This window comes from Nesoenas mayeri (assembly GCF_963082525.1).
Source record: "Nesoenas mayeri genome assembly, chromosome: Z".
Classification (NCBI taxonomy): Eukaryota; Metazoa; Chordata; class Aves; order Columbiformes; family Columbidae; genus Nesoenas; species Nesoenas mayeri.
In genome coordinates, this window is record NC_137542.1 from 15,443,775 (window position 1) to 15,463,932 (window position 20,158).

Below are 20,158 nucleotides of genomic sequence, written 5' to 3' on the forward strand. Positions count from 1 at the left end.
GAAATAAAAATAAACTAAAATACCATTTCCATTTCAAATGTTGAGGTTAATTTCCATGATAATAATTTATAGTTGTGGAACAGTCTCCTGAATGAAGCAGTGTAATTTTCAGTATTAAAAGTCAGTGTAAGAAATTCTTCCTAAAAGTGGGAAATGGTTTTTGGAAATGTGAAAAAAAAAATTTAAGACAACTTCCATTAAGTTCATCTGAAATGGAGTGAATGGCTGTGGAGACATCTTCAGTTCAATAATCACTCAAGTTTCTCTGTTAAGTAAACCTAAACAATTTCAAACCTTCTCAAACAAAAGACTAGACTATCCTTACAAAATTCTGCATCACTTTAATGAAACTTCTAAAATTGAACCTGAATTTAAAAGGTTTACACCAGCCTGGGGTAGGTGGAGAATGAATGGTTCTGCAGATATTTCTCAGGAAATGTCTCAGCTACATCACTTGCATCACTTGCAAAACATGAATTTGTGTATTTGGGGCATCACAAGCCGAGTTCCCAGACATATGAAGTTGATTTGGAGTCTGAAACCTAAAGCAATGCTTTAGCAAACTGTCATGCATGTTGTATGAAAATTACAAAGGCACCTTTCAGTATCTACACGTCCTTCTGGATAAGCATTTTTTAAATGCCCCTAGTGTTTCAAAAGAAGTTAGGAACAGACTTGACTCCTAGCATTTCAGCTTAAAGTATTGAGAAATACGATTTGCATTTTTCCTCTGTTTTTTTTCTTTCTCTGATATCCCAAGCAATTATCTTTCTCTCTATCCTAACTAAAATCTCTGCCACTGACTCAGTGAACGGAAATAGTGAGATGTCTTGCTATTTGTGATTACGTTCTACTCTTAGATACTCCTCTGCAGGCAATTTTATTCTAGGTATAATGCAGGAAAAATATAATCTTTGCATTATATTGTGAGTGGCTAATTTTTTTTTTTTTTTGAGCATAGTGTCTTTGTGAAAAGATGTGGGCTGCTGAAAAGACAGTCCTGCTTACTAAATCTTTGTGATATTTTTATTACTTTCCAAGTGATTTGCTGCTAATTCCACTTCCCATCACATGATAGCTGCTAGTCCCTGTAGACTGTGCAAGTGCTTCTTCACATACAAAAGTGTTGGTACAGGGTTTTGAGGTTTCCATTTGTGAGAAGAGAGGATCTCTTTTTTGACTAATGATTTGTTTGTCTTTTATTTTAGCTTTGAAACAGTGACTGTTCTCCAACTACCTGAGTTAATTTGTGACTTCTCACTGTTACTTCCCACTGTTAATCAATTATGTGATTCCATTGAAACATCTTCTGGTCTTAAGCCTGCACTGTTTTTGCTGCAGGGACACCAAGAGTTTTCAATGGATTTTTTTAACTGGAGATGAAGAATTAAAAGTCACAGACCCTGTACAGTAACAGTGTTACTTAGAAGTGTATTATATTATAACCACTGGTTATACTTTTAAAAATATTTTTAAAAATACTTAAAGACCAAGAGCAATGAGGATAGCAATAAAGAACGGCAGATACATCATCTTTCTACACAGCATAGACTGTCATAAAATGTCCGAAGAGCCCTTACATAGGAAGATCAACCAATGTAGGCAAAGGATTAAATTAATTTCACTTAGTATTTGCCATCTTTGGTATTGCCTAGTTTGAATGTGTCATTTGGACTCCATGGTCAATAAAGAGTGGCAGGAACTGGGATCTCTCTTGGGATGGGATGAGTTGCCCTGGAGACAATCTAGGTGATCATCTGTGTCATTAACCTCATGTGAGACAAAAGCCACTTGGCAGGTTGAGAAGGAAATTTACCTTTGAGAAACTAGTATGGAAATAACGTATTCTGGAGATTTTTTCCTTCCCCTTCTGAAGTATCTTTAGAAGCCACAGGCACATATCTGAACACGAAGTGACAAAGTAAACTACACTCACCATAATGCAATATATGGGTTCACCTGAAATTCTGTGTTCCTGTACTGCTAATTGAGACCTCAAAGTGTTTGGTATTTTTATTAATTTGTATTCATCTTCTGTTTAGGCTGAAATCCTACATCAGCACTTTTATAGGTGGAAATTTACTGACTGCTTCCGAAGAAAAGGAAGAGCTTTTGTTTTCGATTTCTTGTTCCTTATTGAATTCTCAGAATAGAAAAAAAAAAAAAGTATTTTTATTTCCACTTAAGAGAAAATAAAGTATATATGAGAACATAAGGTAGTGTTTAGTAACACATTTGCTGCTTGAGGACCAATGGAAATGGATTATCGGCCCTGATTGTGGAGCCTAAGCAAAGAAGCAAAGAAACTTTGCTTCTCTAAATGGCTGCCTTTTAATAATGACAATGCTTTCTTTTAGGAAGGTTCAAGGAAAGGGCCTCAATCCTTCATAAGATCGCCAAAAAGAAGTGCCAGGTGGAAGACAGTGAAAGGCAGAATGGAGCTGCTAATCATGGTGAGTGCTACAGTGCAGATTTATCACCTGTTCCTGAGGGCCTTCTTCACTGTTTTATTTTGCCCGAAAATCCTTAGGAATTAATTTCTTCTACTTCATTTATGCTATCTTAGGAAAAGTATTCTGATGCCCTATACAAAAGAGTATGAAACTTAGAGACAAAACATGAGTTAAGTGCAAGAAAAGGGGGCTAAGGCATTTAGAAAGCCTCCCAGCAGGACTGAAAAGAAAACAGCAATGCTGATTTTGGGTATGTGTTGAAGTGACAGAAACAGAGAGAGAAAACTTCCTCACAGTTTATCTGTGGCAATTTAATTAATTTATTGCGCTGCTCTAGGAGAATATCTGTTTTATGTGGTATCACCCTTATCACAAGAACACCCTTCATATTTAGATTTGATTTGTCTGTGTGCTGCTTGCTGAGAGTCATTTAGTCATTTATGTTAATTGTGCAAAATTATCTTACTATGATTTTCCATTAAGTGTAAGAATTTGTATTTTATTTCAAAAGTTCTTGTACTAAAAGAAAATACCTACTGTGTCCTGTTCTCTCCTTTACCTAAGCATGTTCTTTGCATTCGAAAGCCAGATGCAAATGTGTCTGATAAAAGCTAAATCTTTTTATCAGTTGACACTTTTCCTGACCTTGAGCTATATTTAGGTACTATTTGCTTCCAGAATCAAACAGTTGGATGGGACATTCTGTTAATAAACCATAATACTGGCTGCGGGGTTAAGAGACAAAACACATGCACTGAAATAATTACAGATAGTCTGGTGCTCTACTGTGGCTGTGATCTCAGATTTTTAATTTAGAAGAATCTCAGAACACCAGTAATGTAACTAGACAGCTGTATTTACTTCAGTGAACAAGAGCATGCCATAAGGCATTTCATATTGCTATTCCCCATAACTTTATATCATCCCAGGGATTTTTGGCCATTGACATTTTTATCTAGTACATACTTAAAGAGATAATTACTGGTTAGAGAATTCCAAGACAGTAAGAATAAATTTTAATAAATTTGGCATCAGAAACCAAAGGCCCAATTTTAATTTTAATTTTAATTTTAATTTTTAATTCCTGTAAAAGTTTAGTACAAGGACTACAGGATCCTGTTTTAATGATCATCTGCTGTTATTGGATGTTATTAGGCTATCCATTTACTCTTTCACCCTATTTTTGAATGAGAAAGAGCATAATTACAGCTTAGAAGCAACTTTGTTAATTATAGCAAATTATAGGCTAATTATGTGTTATAAAAGTTATATCTTCTTGAACATACCCCTCACCTCTAGGTGCAACATGGTGCATTCTGTTATGTCTGGGGAGAATAACTTATGTCACTTTTTACCTGCAGTGTTAGGCTCAGTCAGTTGAGCATAAACAGGGAACACTGAATATTGCAAATAATATGATTTTTTCTAGGACATGAGTACCAGTAAATGCAAGCTTACCACTCATAAGAATTTTACTAAAAATGTGTATAGGTCAAAGGGAAGGCAGAATTTTTGTTTCTCTCTTTTTAAGTCAGATGGTGGTCCACATTCAGTATTTGATGTTTTACACAGACTGAATATATAACAGCAGTTTCATTAATAGATTTGTGACATAATATTATTTTCTGTTGTTTTCCTACTCTTATTTATGGATGATGCCACAGAAAAAAGTGCAAAAGTGGAAGTTGCAGTAACACCACCAAGTGATTCAGGACCAGTGCAGAATGGAGTTGCCCATAACGTTGAAGAAGAGGTTAATGTCTTTTTTATTCTTCTTATTTTTGTATTGTTAAATATATTGCATTCTTGATGGTGCTTTTCACTGAGAGTATACATCCTAATAGCAAGAAGTTGTTAATATACACTGTCTACTAATACAGTTAATCTTCATTTATAATTGAACCCAGTATATGGTTTGACATATATAAAAGCTCTTCTCTCTTGGCCCTGCCCTTCAGTGTCAAGGTAAGATGGCAGTCTGGAGTGTATTATGTTAGGAAATATGTTTTTACTTATCAGATAAAATGTTTGCAGCACTAAATATAGATAATGGAAATTATTTGTTTGATTATCATCACGTTGCACAAAACCTCTTAAGAGTGTAGCTTTTCATGTCGTGCTTCATGAGACAGTTCAAAGTAGTTATAAAACAAGAGCTATACACGAACTTCTTCTCTATCCTGCCTTCTGTTTTCTTAAGACAAATAATACATTTAGCTGAATGAGACATTAGATGCACATGTTTCTGTAACTCTTATTTAATATGGTAAAAATCTGCAAAAGAAGTAAGTAAACACTTAAATATATTCCTTTTAACATGCACCTTTTGTAGAAAATAAGTAACTACATAACTGTCTAATGTGCACAATGGCTACTGAAATAGCTATACGGTTGAGCTAGCTTCTTTCTTAAATAAGCTGCAATTCTCCAGAGTATCTTACTGCAAAATTTGGCCCTGCCAGGACCTTATTTAATGTCTTTTAATTTGTTAGCAGTTTTATTAGTAGCGCCTGCATCCAAAGTAGACAAACAAGTGGGAAGATGCTGCTGAATTGATTTTGTTCAACTTGGGCACTGCTCTTTATTACTGAGACAACAAAACCTGCATAGAGGGAGAGAGCTTGTTAAAAAGAATCCCTGAGACAGCTTTTGTAATGTTTTTGATTGTACACTCTACTTCTTAGGCTTCTCCCTAGGCTGTAGTGACACAATAAATGTACTGCAACAGATGGCTGAGCAGTGGTCTATACCATAACATGAGCCTCCCCTTATTAAAAGTGAGATGAACTGTGTTGCATTTGCATACAGCAACGTCATGTAAAAAAGGCAATAGACATGTTTTGTTTTGAATCATCCCAGGTTTAGGTTTTGATATTTTAATTGCTTTCAGTCATTTATTGATTAACAAAATTGTTAGTCCAAATCAGAGATCATTTTGCTTTCTTCATGACCCAAGCAATACCACTATAGGTGAAATTCTTTCCTTGAAATGTTCTCCAAACCACAGGAAAAATTACGTGTACAAGTAACAGAGTGTGTTTATGTCTGTTAGCTGCTTCCTAAACACAACTGTCCCTCACAAGGAACATAATTTATACCAAAACATGTTTGTAACAGGGAGAGGTTATCCAATTTTTTCTGCAAGACTAGGAAAAACACTGTAATGTGTAGTAGGGCGACTCTTTGGGAAAAAATTCTGTTTGCTTTACACAGCTGGAAGTGAAGAAATGACAAAATTATTCTGGACAACCAGTACATCAGTGTACCAAATATTGGCAGATAGCTTTAATTCTTCACTGTTTGCAGATAATTTTGGTCTCTGGGAATAGAAATTGAGAATCAGAGTCAACGATCTAAAAGAGATAGATAGTCCGATATCCTGAGTGATCAGTAATGAGAAGAGTCTCCCATGGCAAGGAAAGAATAGTAGAACATTACATTACCTTTTCTGTTAATCTGGGTTGTTCAGACTGAGATGCTGCTTAAAGATCCTTGTCAGCCCAACAAAGCATTACTGTTACGTAAATGGGGATGAGTAAAATCTATGAAACAAAAAAATCTCAGCACTGCACTTCAACACTCAGCATTTTAATGTAAGGAAAGATCAATTTTCAGATCCAGTTAGATCCTGTTCTGAGAGTTTGGCCTTGCTGCTGCAGTGAAATATGTCTTCAGAGTATTTTTTGTCTTCAGCAGAAAAACCCACAAAGGTCAATAAGGGAAGACATAACCTGGTGTAACCTGTTAGGGTGTACATAAATCAGTTTGTGGGATGTATGAAAACTGATAGACTCCAATAGAGTTCAGTAGCTTAAGAAGAAAACTGGCCTTGTTTTGTAAGACTTTTTCCACTGAGATTGTTTGGTGAAAACAATGAAGAAAAGGCAATCTTAAGCAATCATATATCACAGCAATGTCCATATGCTATCATTTTGCATTTTAATGAAGTAGTTTCTAAGCTTGTTCAGAAATCTGCAAGGTCAAGCAGCCTCATCATTCAAGACAATGGTTTCAATTTCAAGCAACTGCAGAGTAAGGAGGGAAAATTATTCCAAGAGTACATTACTCAGCAATGTCTTCCTCTCATCTCCCTTTAGACACTTTAAACTTTCAGTGAGGCAGGGTTCGGAACTTTTATGTTAATTTGAGCAACAGCTAGGACATTCTGAAAAATTATTGTGTTGTATCAGAGATGGGATACATCATTTATTCTTATCAAAATGACAAGGTGGAGCAATCAGGGAGGTTTATAACTGATGGAGAAGTGATTCTGCAGATTCAGCTCCATCAATCTGAAAGAAAGGATTTTAGATGTCTGCTGTCACAATAAAAAATAGCAGTCCTCTAATAACATTTTGAGATGGCCCATGCTGGGTTCCTCCGCAGTGGTCTTTCTAATTTTGTCTTCTTCCACTGATAACCTGATAGTTGCTGCTGTCTCAGGCTGCTCCTGTTATTGATATGGTGGAACCTATTTTGTAATTTTAAAGTATATATTAGAATTTTTGAAAAGCTGTAACAAAAACAGTCTGCTCATCCATGTAACAAATAAGTGGGTCTCTATGGTACTTGGAAGCCTTGTTTTTCTCTGTGAGGTTCTCTGCTTACTTTGTACTGTACTGTAAATCAACCTATTGCCCAGGTTTTTGTGCACAGCTTCCTGATACACCTTCCCAAGCTGTGGCATCAGTCTGAAGCTAACACTGGGCTATTCAGTTTCCTTCTGCCTTGTATATTGACTTCATGGATGCTAATAGCATTACTCCTGATTTATAGAAGTGTAGGCAATGACAGAATCACACACACAGCATTCACTTGACCTTTTTCTCTGATGAAGATTAGAATATGAGAAAGGGAAATTGGTCATTGCCCTCCCAAGCCTTCTTTATAGCTTTTCCAGACTTTATGCAGACACTGTGTACCCCTAGGAAACAATACATCTTCAAAGACAATGGTATAAATTCTAAGAGCAGCTCTATGTAGGGAAGTAATACTGAAGGCACGGGATAGTATGCCAGCCAGTCCTCATCAATGCTTTCTCCTTCTCTTTCAAAAGCTCACTCATTAGAGCTGAGTGACAAGAACAAACTCATTGTGGCTCAGTCTTGACCTACAAATACTCATGAACTTAGATCTTGTTGTGAACAAATATTCCCCATTTTACACTAGAACATCATTGGCTTCTGTTCCATGCATAAAAGTCAATCTGGCAGCTTGAATTTTTGATGATTTTCCCTTACTTCAATGGAAAAGGAAGTACTGTAGTGTCAGGATTTGGAAAGGTAGTGTAGAGTTGCTTCTCTCCAATTTTTCACTTCTGTGTGTCCAAAGATACAGTTTTGTGATCCATAAGTGCTGTTTAGAGAATCTCTTAAGAAGATTTACCATTAGTGCCTCCATGTCTCAGTGATGATCATTTAGAACTGAGGAAATCAGAGACATTGTCCAGCTGGAGGAACTAAACTTGAAATATGCCTTTGGGGGAAAAGGTGTTGTCCTGAAAACTGTGGGCTGTGAAATCTGTGTATTGACATAGCAGGTTATATAAAGTATATCTAAAATATCTAAAGTACATAATATATCTAAATATATCTAAATATATCTATATATAAAATATCTAAATATATTTATAAATACATCTATAATATATCTAAAGTATATCTAAAATATCTAAAGTATAAAGTATGTCTAAAATATTTCAGTCACAACACAGAAGATTGGCATAGGGTTCTAATTCTTTCTCCTCCATTGTCAAGTTCCACTATGGTCTTCATGCTTTTCTGTCTTGCAAAACAAGCATAGTCATATTTGGGTTTTTTCTTACTTTCCAGTGGTACAGATTATGATGCCTGCGTCTAAATCCCTAGGCACAAGAATTTTAGTAATACGAAATTCTATATTGGAGTTAGAGTTGTCTGAAAATAAGTTACTTAACAATTGCATGTTCCTCTAGTACAAAGAGATAATACAAATGGATCCATCTTACTTATAAAACCCCTATTCTTGTAGAAGTATAATGCTGAGCAAAGGACCCTTGTGAAAGCAAGGTCTCAGGCTAAGACTGCAAAAAAAGGGGGGGAAAAATAGCTTTTATGTTGTATTTTAATTTTCATATATTTTTAAGTTCAACTACTTCTTATACAAACTTCATACTGCCAATGCTGTGTTTTAAATTTTCCTAAAGCTTTCCTGGTTTCTTTAGGAGTTTTTTTGTCATCTTTGTATTCTTTCCAGAGTCTTTTTTTTTTTTACTCTTTTCCTTCTTTTTCAATTGCACAAGGCTGAAACACTAGACAAGACAGAGCCAAGGGTACTTTCAGTTAATGACTTTTATGTAGTTTCATGAACTAGGCGAATTTCACTTTTTTTTTTTTTTTTTTCCCTCTTCCTCTTTTAATTCTTCATTTTTCTCTTCCAAACTCTGCTGTCTTACTTTTGCTTTTTCTCAGACCTTTAACTCCATTTTTCTTACTCCACTCTCCTCCCAGGTACCTCAGCTACCCTCTTGCTACCCCAAGCCCTAGAGCAACAAGATAATCTCTGTCCTGATAATGCTTGCAGATATTCAAAAAGGCTTTCCAGAAAACATCCCCAGCAACTAAGTCATTTGTCCCAGACAGTAAGACTCATATAATCCCACTCCCACTATAAGTAGCAGCAGCAGATGTCCTACACTTTGATAAAACCAGGATCTTCCACTGAGAAGGGCAGACGGCTGTGGTCTCCTTCCAGTCCTAACAGGGAACAATACCTCCTCCTACTATACCATCTGTAAGACTTTCCTGCTTCATTTGCAGCCAGAAATTGGCTTTCTTCCTGCTGGATATTGCATCTTCCTCAGGGATTTTGTTCTACTTATGACATTCTGTCTCTTAACCTTTAGCAGGTTGCCACGAAGAAGACTGTATTATATAAGACTTCATAAAGTGGTACTGAGCATATATGGGAAAATGAAAGAAGACTAAAAGAACACTGACAGTATCTCATTAAATGTTTTATACAGTTCCTTTCAGATAAATGATCCTTCTGAGAAGTCCAATTGTCTCCCCTCCCGTGGCCCCCCGCCACCTTCTTAACAAGCATTTGATTAAGTGTGTTCAGTCACAGTAATTTTTAACCTGTGGCTTTCCTAAAAATAGCTTCCAATCTGAAGGTAACACCTTTTCCTCCCACTTACACACACATACACATGCACATACACGCAGGCACACATACACATGCACACGCTTTTACCTGTTTCCATGGAAACCCCACTGGAAAAATGTTTATGTGCCAGCCATGTCAGAGATAACTTTTCCATTAAAATATATGTCACCTTGTATGTCATAGGAAAATGCCATGAATGCTATATTGTTTTCATTGGCTCTAATCTGCTTACTTGAGCAACAGTGTGGTAAAGCATGTTTTGCCTTCCCTGTCAAAGAACAGCAGCACAGTGGGCTGCATTTCAGGACAGAGCCCCTGGTGGGATGGATCTCCCCTGCCCTGTATAGTACTCACTCCATTTCCATCAAATTAGCATGATGTCAACCTGAGTAGCATTTTGTTCTCTGTCTCAGGCTATGATTCTGGTCCATATTAAACATTTCTGTTTCATAGAGAAAGGGTAGAGGAGATTTAGAGCAGACTTTGTTGTAAGGCCATAATACATTGAAGCATGGCTGCTATTTGTTTGATTGGTCATTAAAAATACAAAACCTAAACCTCTTCTCAGTTGCCACACTCAGCCTAAGGTAAATGCCTGCATCTTGTTTGCCAGTATAGCTCTCTGTAACTTAATGAAAACGGCGCTGCCATAAAAAGGAATTGATCTTTATTTTCCCAAGGCTACTCAGTTGCCTCTTCCACAATTTTTTCTGCTTTATACTGGTTTGACTTAGTTGAAAACTAGGATTGTGGAAAATTGCGTGAAGACAAAGGCTTGTACTTCAGTTGTATCTCCATCACACCATAGCTGTTACTTCTCCTGGTGGATTGACTACAATTTTGACTATTACGTTCAGAGTATCTATTTTCAAATTCCCCAAAGAATGTTGGCAAAAACATGAGCATAAAAACCTGCATATAACTCCAGGAGCTGTGCTTTCAGGTATTTGTGCAAAAGCCCAAAAGGACACAAGCAGCAACAGAATCTGCAGGAAGTACCTACCTGAGCCTTACAGCTTCCCATAGGCTCCACTCAAAACGTAGCTCTTTCCAGTGAGTTCACAGGGCAGAGATGATTAATATAGATTAGCTGCCCTAAGAAGAGCATCCATATATACAGAATGCATTCTGAATGCTCAGGGATTTACTTTTACTCTCTGCTTGAATTTTGCTCAAGAATTCACAAGGAAATAGGTTATTTTCTGCCTTAGTTACCACATAGAAATTGCATACTATTGTATTAGCTTACTATCTCACCTTCTTTCACTTTTTTTTGGTTTTTTTTTTCCAGCTGTCAGGTAGGATAAGATATACGAGTGACCCAAGTTACGAACAAGAAACTCAAAGCAGAGGCTTGAGGCTGTTCCAGAATTCACAGTAGTTGCCTTTGTTCTCTGTCTTTCTAGTGAAATAAATTAATGTGAGATTTGCTATTCTAAAGAAAAAATCCATTTCAATTCTGAAAATCAGTGCTTACCTCTGAGACAGGTAACATTTGAGACATCATGATTTTTTCTTGATTCACTTATTATGAGAAGTTGGGTTGCACAGAGCTCTTCACTTCCAAGAGAAAAAAAACTCAGCAGTCTTCTGCAGCATTATCAGGCAAAGAAAGAAATCGCCTTGTTATAGGTGTTCAGTGTCTTTAACACAAGCAAATTGAACTTCAAATAATTCCAGTATGCAGTTTCCTTTCTTCTTGAGTCCTAATGCTAATTCTCTATTGATTAATGATATCAGAAGTCAAAATGCACAAGGAATGTGCAAGCATGAGAATTTATAGCTCAGCTCTTCAGCTTAGTTCAGCTAACAGAATAATCCTCAGAATATAATATTTATAATTCATGTGCTGTAACTGTTATAGCTGTTATCCAATACAGACTAGTTGGTAAATAGTGGCAGTTTCAATATTTCAGATAAGTTTGAGGTGCTTCATTGTACTAGCTTTCGATGTTGTCCTACTGTCACGATAAAAGTATAAAAATGCAGTTTGATGTTGTGCCAGAAAATCAGCTGTTTTGCCTAAGATAATATGAGGATGAGCATCCATGGAGACAATGATTTTGTGATGTTTGCTACAAACAGTGACATTGTGACTTTGGCAGATGGAGTTTGCTGTAAGCTGTTGTTTATAAACAAAATAGTTATTGATAAAATGCCACCATACGTTTGTGTTGTTTATATAATGTGAAACACACCATCATTTCTTCTGTTTGGAAAAATTTTCTTGGGAGATTTGGAAAAGTTGTCAGATCAGTCCTGAGCAAACCAGTAAGAGATTTTGTCTGTGGGATTACACAGAAGTGTTAGATAGATGTTCTTAGACTAAGAACTTGTGAAAGATGTAGCATCCAGAGGTTTGGTACCTTTTTTATTGTTTATAATGAGTTAAAAAGGAGAAGAAGTGGAGTATCAAGAATAGGGTTATGAATATACATAGGTTGGTTTAAAAGAAAAGTGTATTTATTACAGAGGTATAAAAGAGAACACAGAGAAAAACAATACTTATAATCTCATTTCTTCAAATTAGGGAATCATAATTGTAGGGTTTTTTTGTTTAAAGATGTACCCCACTAACCCTGGTAGGACATACGAAGAGAGCATTTTCCTATTAGATAATTAATTTGGTTATAATTGTTGACTAATTTGCACTAGGATACCATGTCCATCCCATCTAGGCAGGAGTATACATACAATATTCACACTGCAAGTGTGTATTTAACAAAAAGACAATTCCAAGCACAAGCAGGAAGAAATGAGGACACAATAATAAAGAGTGGAAAGAATTACGACAGTGAATGAGAATTTAATAGAAACTTATTAATTACTATTATATATGAAGATCTAAAGTAGTTTCTGTCTAAACACTTAATTTCTGGAAAATGAAAAAATATGCCACTTTCCAGTACTTCTTCCCTGAGTGCCTGTGCCTGACCATTGCAGGATACTGGTACAAATGGGCCCTTGGTCTGACTTAATCTAGCTGTTTCTATCTTCTTAGTCCAGTCAATCTTACTGACTGTAGAGATTTTAACTACTTTATCCTTCCCAAGTCACTTATTACCTACCAGACATCCACCTTTAAATGCATACTGGGAAAAGGTCTTCAGGTGACCATGCTGGTTAAGCAAAAGTGGTACTGGTGCCAGTCATATCTGCCAGGAGCAGTACTGGTGTGTTTGATGACTATCTGGAACATTTAGAATTCATGCAATGTGTATTCATGTAAGTACACTGTTCAGTTATATGTTTACTAGCATAGTCTGGGAAATCCTTTCAGGCAAAGTCATCGAAGTGGACTTAGAGATGTAAGAGAACCATGATTGTACAGCCTCGGGTTTTACTTGACTATAATATGCCCTCTGATTTTGTGGCAGAAGTTAAATTTAGGTTCATGTGAAACTTTGTGTAGATATTGGATTATCATCAAAATGTATGTCAGCTACTGTTCAGATATGTTCATATGTTCACTCCAGTATCTTTAAAACTCATTAACCGCAGAGCCATAGCAGGGAATTAGTTTTGGGCCAGCACTTATTCGTATATAGTTTGGTAGGTAGTACCACCTCAGCTGGCCTAGAGAAAAAGAAAGTGATGGCAGGTGTGTCATAAACAAGCAGAATATTCTCCACTTGTGATCAAGCATCTGGAGATCAAGTGAGATACCAGAAGGTATCTAAAATGGTATCAGCATGTGTTGTGTTTAGGCAACTGAATACCGGTGTGTACGTCATGTTATCATTAGGTTTTTCTTCTTAGCATTGCAGAAGATAATCATCATGAACATTGCAAGTATTGAGTTTTCATCACAGAGACTAAAATAAATCAAAACTGTAGAGTATTAGTTTCTAGAAACTGTGAGAATGCATATTCAGTATGTACATTGCAGATAGTCTGCAGCCACAGGCAGTGCATGCACTCTCTGCCATAAATCCGTGCTGACTCATTTTATATCACTGCTGCTTAGTCCAAAGCATGACACTCACATTTACGTGGTTTTATAGCTGCCAAAATTATTTCACTTTCATGCCTTGAACTCAGTGGATAGTTCAATATTGCTTTGAAATTTATGGAAGCTAGATTTATAAATATGTTGAACTTCCTTACTTCCACTGATTTTTGGAAGGTCAGCATTTGAAAATCAGATGCTGATTCCGGTGTATGAAATAAGTAATGGAGATCCAGCCTGCAGCATATGTAAATATCCTGGCATTAAACTAGTGAGAAAAAGCGGTTTGACCTGCTAAGTGAGCTCAACTTTTGCCTTTTATTTTGGAGATAGTTGTGTCTCATGGAGAGGGATGAGGTAGTACAACCTGAAAGTGACAAGATCTCAAACAGATAGAGCAAGGTTTCTCAGGAGACATCTATCAGATCTCTATATATAATTCTTTGTACTCCTCTGCTGCAGGTTTTGCATTGCCATTGTGCTCACACTAGCCCAAAGCTGTTGGACACAGACACAAGGCCTCAATGAGGGCCAGTGTATATGGGTACAGTACTGCATGAACCAACTTAGGTGTTAATTTCTGTACATTTTGCAGACCCATGTGCAAACTCAGACTAATGTAAAGCTTTTGTTGTGGTTAAATGCTGAATCTCTAAGGATGGCAGTTTAGGGAGTACTTTGTCACTCAGTGCTGTTTATGAAGCAGTACATTTATGGAGCTTTATTCCAGCTGAGTCTGCTGCTTGAATTATACACAGGCCACTCAGAAAGAGTTACCCAGGCAACCTTCAATTTTCTCCTTAAATTTTACCTTAGTCATCATATTTCAAAGCTGAGCATCCATCTCAGATTGATTTTCCCACCCCAGCAGCACCTACCAGAGTGGGAAAGGAATGGATTTGTTTTTTAGGAAGTAGCCCCTTAAACTCCTGCACCACCCCAGTCCCCCGAAATTCAGCCTTCTGTAGATTGCAGCAGTGAAGTACAGATCGTCTGCCCACTTTGGTAAAGAGCCGAAAGCTAAAAGCAGAAGCTAACTTGTTAGGCTGCTCAGGAGCCTCTTAAGTAGTGTGTGGAGTGTGACCAGTTGTGCCTATGTACATTTTTTAATCTTTTAATGATTATACCTATTATGACCAGTTCACTTTATTGCCACGATCATGCAGTGTGGGAGTTTTGCAAAATCTAGCGGTTAACAAAATGTTGTCTTATGTTGACATCAACAAGTAACTGTCAAAGTAGCCACAGCCTATCAATGTGTTAATAGGTAAATAGGGGTTTTCTTCCAGTCCATCAGTGTCTGGTGATCCAGTCATGATGGAAGAGCCTGAGCTAAGAGTTGGGCTTGCTTCTGTAGGTGCTGGTCAGTTTAGGTAGCTGAGCAGTTGAACAATTCCAGAGTTCATAATAGCAAAATAATTATGAGTTCATTCTTCAAAATTAGCAATAGGTAGAAAACATAATGAACAATACCAGCATATGGTGACATACTATCAATAACTCTTTTGCTTAGAAAAAAAAAACCTGACATGGTCATTCAAATGACTGCGTCTAATAACATTGTCATAAGGTTTATGTAAACAATCTTAAGATAGAGCTAAAACTGTCAAGAAACCAACATAAATCCATGGGAAGAGTAACTTACATGCTGCAGAGAGCATTGAATTCTCAATTATTAACTGTTTTGCAAAAGGAGAAAACAATAATACTACATGAAGAAGCAGTTGTATATCTTTCATGTTCTTAAGCACACAGTTTTTGCCAAGTACTGTTTTTTTGACTTTTTCAGCTTTCACTGAGCTCTCTTTCCATGGGCTTAACAGTGTTTGCATTACACACATCTATGTGAAAGAACTGTTTAGGCTATTTTTTTCTTTTGCCTTATTGTATGGTATAAATCAGATCTATATGCAGTTCTGCAGACATTGCCTACCTGTATGAAAAGTTAAAAAGATATTTTAAAAGATACACCCAAAAGGCTGAATCATGCTCAGTTTGCTTGCTTTCTGTGGCAGTCTGAGAAGGCTCCATTTTGTTAGCAGAACCAGCCTAAGAAAAGAAAAGTATGTGGCAGCCAAAAGGTTTTGTGTCATGGGAGAAGTTCTTGATACACATACTCTGTAAAAGAGTTGAGAGGTGAAGAGCATAAACATGAAAGGAGACTTGAGATTGATGTGAAAATCAGCTACACAAGAAAGGAATGTCTTGTTAAGAAGACTGCTGTGTTGTGGCTAGTCTAAACACAAGAGGCTTGGGATGGAGACATGAGGTCTCCATGAGGACAGACCATCAGTGAAGCCAGGGCCTAAGGAGGCTGCGCCATTCCATCATTGGTGGTTTCACAGCTTGACTGGGCAGAGCCCTGACCAGCCCTGTCTGACTCCCCAGCTGAGTATGGGAGATCCCCATGTCCCTGCCTGCCTGAATTGTCCTCTGGTCCTATGAACAAGAAAAAAAAATATACATATCTTAAATAGTAACTTTTCAAGTTATGAAAGCTTAAAAAGTTAGATATATGCATGCATATATATATATATGCACATATATATAAATATGTTTATATACATATATATGTTTAGGTGCATTTATACATACACATGCACACAACTGTCTATCTATCTACCTCTCTCTCTCTCCATCTCTCTGTCTCTCTATTTCTCTATCTCTGTCTCTATATCTGGCCAAGCTTAGTGCAGTCCAAATCAGTTTTGATTCCTGACTAGACTAGCCCACATCCCAAGGGAGAGGCTGTGGGATGCAGTGACAGAGGCACAAGGTTGCCCTCCGGGGAGAAGGCACAACACTGCTCCATGCATCCCAAGAGACCAGTGTCGCTGTCAACGTAGCCTCAAACAGATGTTCTCAGGCAGCCTGTGCTGCACGAATATCTCATAGTCTGGCCAAAAGCTTTTGACTGTGTCCTAGCTAATGTTGTTGGGTAGGTGTGTCTTTTTTTCACCATATATGAATGCGATGTTTTCAGACTTCATGGGTTCTCACTGAAACAGCAGATTCCTCAGGACTCCTCTTTAGAGAATCCCTAACCTCATTCATCCACTTCAATATTCTGCTCACTGTGGCTTTTTTTCCAGAATGAAGAGGATGAGGACCAGCCTCTCAGCCTGGCCTGGCCTGACACCCTGCGCAAGCAGCTCACCTACCTTCTTGTATTACCCATTGTTTTTCCACTGTGGGCCTCCCTCCCAGATGTCAGAAAACCTGTAAGTAGCTGTTGTTGTAAGGTGCTGTGTTCTGCACAGCAGGGTGGCCCTCTAGCTAAATTCCAAAATGGCCTGTAGTGGATTCCTGTAAAAATAGAGCTAATTATTATTTTTAATAGTTTCTTCTTTGAAGAAGAGGTCACAACATCAGTCTTCAAATCTTCAAATGGGTGCTTATGGGCAACTGGTTGGTAATAGCTCTTTAAAGATTGCCTTTTGTATTCACTAATATTTTATGACATAAAGTGAAAGCTCTTAAAACTTCTTTAAGGTCTTCACATCTGCATTTCTAGGTCTCCATTAAATGTCACATAAGTGCTGATGAAGTCTGTCCATCTGCAGTGCCCTAAAGGTTACGACTAGAAAGACATTAAACTGGCTACATTTTATCTGTGTTTCAAAAATAATAATGCACATTCCTCTCAAATGCATGTTCCACTAGACCTTTGTCTTCTATTCATTTTCTTTTCATTTTTGTACTGGAACAAGATCCATAAGTCCTTCTATGTATGAAATCCTTGCTAGTTTTCTCCCAAAAATGGCTGGAAGTAATCTAAGGCTGATTGTTAATATAAATGACTTATTGTGACAAGTTGTCAACTCTTACCACTTTTGTATTCTCATACATGAATACACGTAACTGGGCTGACACATGGAAAGTAAAAGAGAAAAGGTCAAGAGCTGAAAAAATCCTTCATTAGTGTTTTAATCTAATTTCCTTTCTGAATCAAGAAGTGGTTTTGAAACTGCTGCAAGTGGTTTTGAAACTCTGTGCACAGCTTATAGAGTTATAAATAAACACCCTGAATTCTTTTTTCCTCCTCACACACACTGAAAAACTTTCTCATCCCACACACTGAAAAACTGCAGTTCAGTGCAAGAAACAAGCTAAAATAAGACCTCTGACTTGTTTTTAGACAAAGATTTCTTGAAGGATATAAACGGACATTTTCCCTTCTAGTCTTTAAGATTCCTTTTCTGTAAGTTTTCAAATAACTCGGGTAAACACTTCTTGTTTGGTAACACAGAGAGCATACTATATGAATGTCAAGATTGTTTATTTCTGTGTTTATGCTCTCCTTTTATCATTCAAAACCACCCCTGTGATTTTTTCGTAATTTCGCCTAAAATGAGCAAGTACCGCTAAGAAATAAGTTATGTGCATTATTTTGTATTTTGAAAATCTGAAGTTAACATCGATAGATATGTAGGCTTATCCAATATTCTGTACTTTAGAAAAGAGAACAGTTGTTACAATACTGGTTCTAGAAAGCGAATATCTCAAGAAGTTTTGTGGAACTGTGTGTGGTGTGTGTGATCATTAACACTTGTTCACAACAGGATTGGTGTCCTGATGTCCTACAGCTAAAATACCCTGCTGTAACACAAAAGATAAGCACAGTTGTATATGCTAGATGTATCAATGGCGAACAGAGTTTAGAAATTTAATTCACTGAAACAAGCAGCTTTTTTTACAGAAGTAAAATAAATGCAGTTTGTAATTTCATGTAGTAATAACAGGAGAGGTAACAGGCTATATCAGTATGACAAGCTGCTTACTTTGAACATTGCTGTCAAAGAATTAACCAGATGGTTGCATAAACCATCTAACTTTTCAAGGGCAGTTCATTAGTGTGTTTGTCTCTGAAATATTCTCACTTATGTCTCCATGCCATCCCTGCTATTCCCTTCCTAACAAAAACAAAACCCAATAGTATAGCTCAGCATGTGCATCAGAAAACTACTTTCCATGAAATCTGTGAGGCAAAAGTTAAAAAAACCTAAAATAATACTTAAATAGATTTGTAGGTAGACTTACCATCAGGGGCTTTATTTACAATTGTAGTAATTTTAGTCAGAAACACAAATTCTACATCAAGATGCTCAGATTAGCATGCGGATATATAAAATGAACACTTGTGTGCTATATGCTGATTTGAGAGACCATATGGAACCTTTAACATCCTCTGTGGGTGTCCACTTTTCAAAAATGAGTTCTCTTTTACTGCTAGAGTCTCTTCTCTAAACTATCTCCACATAACAAAGATTATTTGACTGCCTTTATTTGCACTATACTAAATTATATTTAGCTCCATGGGACCCAGAAGCTCTAGGAAAATTGTTTCATATACAAGGTCTCTGGTTATAAAGCTAGCAAAGTCTTTGCTGCCTTATTATGCTCTGGTGTAGAGATATGCAGATTTTTATATACTTGGAATAGATTATGCATTAGTTCAACTTACTCATCAGCTGATTCAATAGCTGACATGTTTTAATGTGTGCTTAGTGCCATAACAATACCCGCTCACATTAAACAAGTATATACTAATATCCTTACTGTAACATCCGTAATATTACTGACAGTACACCAGAGGTAGATGTACCCATGGGGAATTTTGTACCTGATTATTTTTCAGGTATTTTGAACAATAACAGATGGTTTTACTGTACTAATAACTCATTTCCCTAGTGGCTCTGTAAAGCCTAAAACTGTCCACCTCCTGCAGTAAGGGATATTGAAAATCTGAAAGGAAAATGATGTGACCAAGGTGGCCCAGTGGCAGGTATTGAACAGCACTTCCTTTGTTGAAGCCATATTGCACTGTCCATCCCTTTGTGTTACAGGTCAGAAAAATGGCTATGAGGGCTCTAGTCCTGCTGTCACTGGACCCATATGTGGCTGTTCATTGTAACTGCAAATTCCCATTTCCAACACAGAGGTAGAGCTTACAGGAACTCTTGTTGCCATGCAGAGCTGCACTGTTACCAAGGGGACAAGGACAAGATGTTCCTGCACAGATCCAGTTACAGGAGCAGGTTCTGAGTAATCAGATTTAAGCACTGTCAAGTATGAAAGGAAAATCAAAGCTTGCAATGCAGATAAATTTATGTATGAGACAAACATATGATTCATTCAGGTTAAAGGTAAAGATGTTGGTAATAATACTGACTAAAATTAAGTCAGTTACTTTGCAAATTTTTAAACACTGAATATCTTTCAGGAAGAAGAAGAAAAATCTTCATAGCTGGATCTTTCTTGCTACTTAAAGTCCTGTTTTTCAGATATTGGCATGAAATCAATGCAGAAACGTACCAAGAAAATGTCCCTAAGGTTGCTGATAGACAGGAACAGTACCAATCCAACCAATCTACAGTGAAACTGCAAAATTCTTTCTTTTTTGTTAAAAGAAAATAGTATACAGACTGAATGAGCTGTGGCTTTTCTCATTTGTCTGTTACCATGAGCACAACAGAACCAACTGGTAATAAAATGGGCTCTCTCTCTTTACAAGGCAACCATCACAACAGCTACCAGAAAAGGTGGAGGCAAGAATTGCCATCTGCTGTTTCTGACTAATTGTTCTAGGAAAATGCTTGGAATTGGCAGC

General features: G+C 37.0%; 1 protein-coding gene across 2 annotated transcripts in view; it reads left to right on the plus strand.

Moving 5' to 3' along the window:
- SLC24A2 (solute carrier family 24 member 2) overlaps positions 1 to 20,158 on the plus strand; it is a gene marked incomplete at its 5' end in the record, with an annotated part of 104,355 nt that overhangs the window by 77,730 nt on the left and 6,467 nt on the right. For both annotated transcript variants that reach the window (XM_080362465.1, XM_080362466.1), the window contains 3 exons: positions 2,358 to 2,453; positions 4,118 to 4,206; positions 16,641 to 16,769. In XM_080362465.1, the coding sequence (XP_080218591.1) occupies positions 2,358 to 2,453; positions 4,118 to 4,206; positions 16,641 to 16,769 (314 nt within the window). The remainder of the gene's footprint in view (positions 1 to 2,357; positions 2,454 to 4,117; positions 4,207 to 16,640; positions 16,770 to 20,158) is intronic.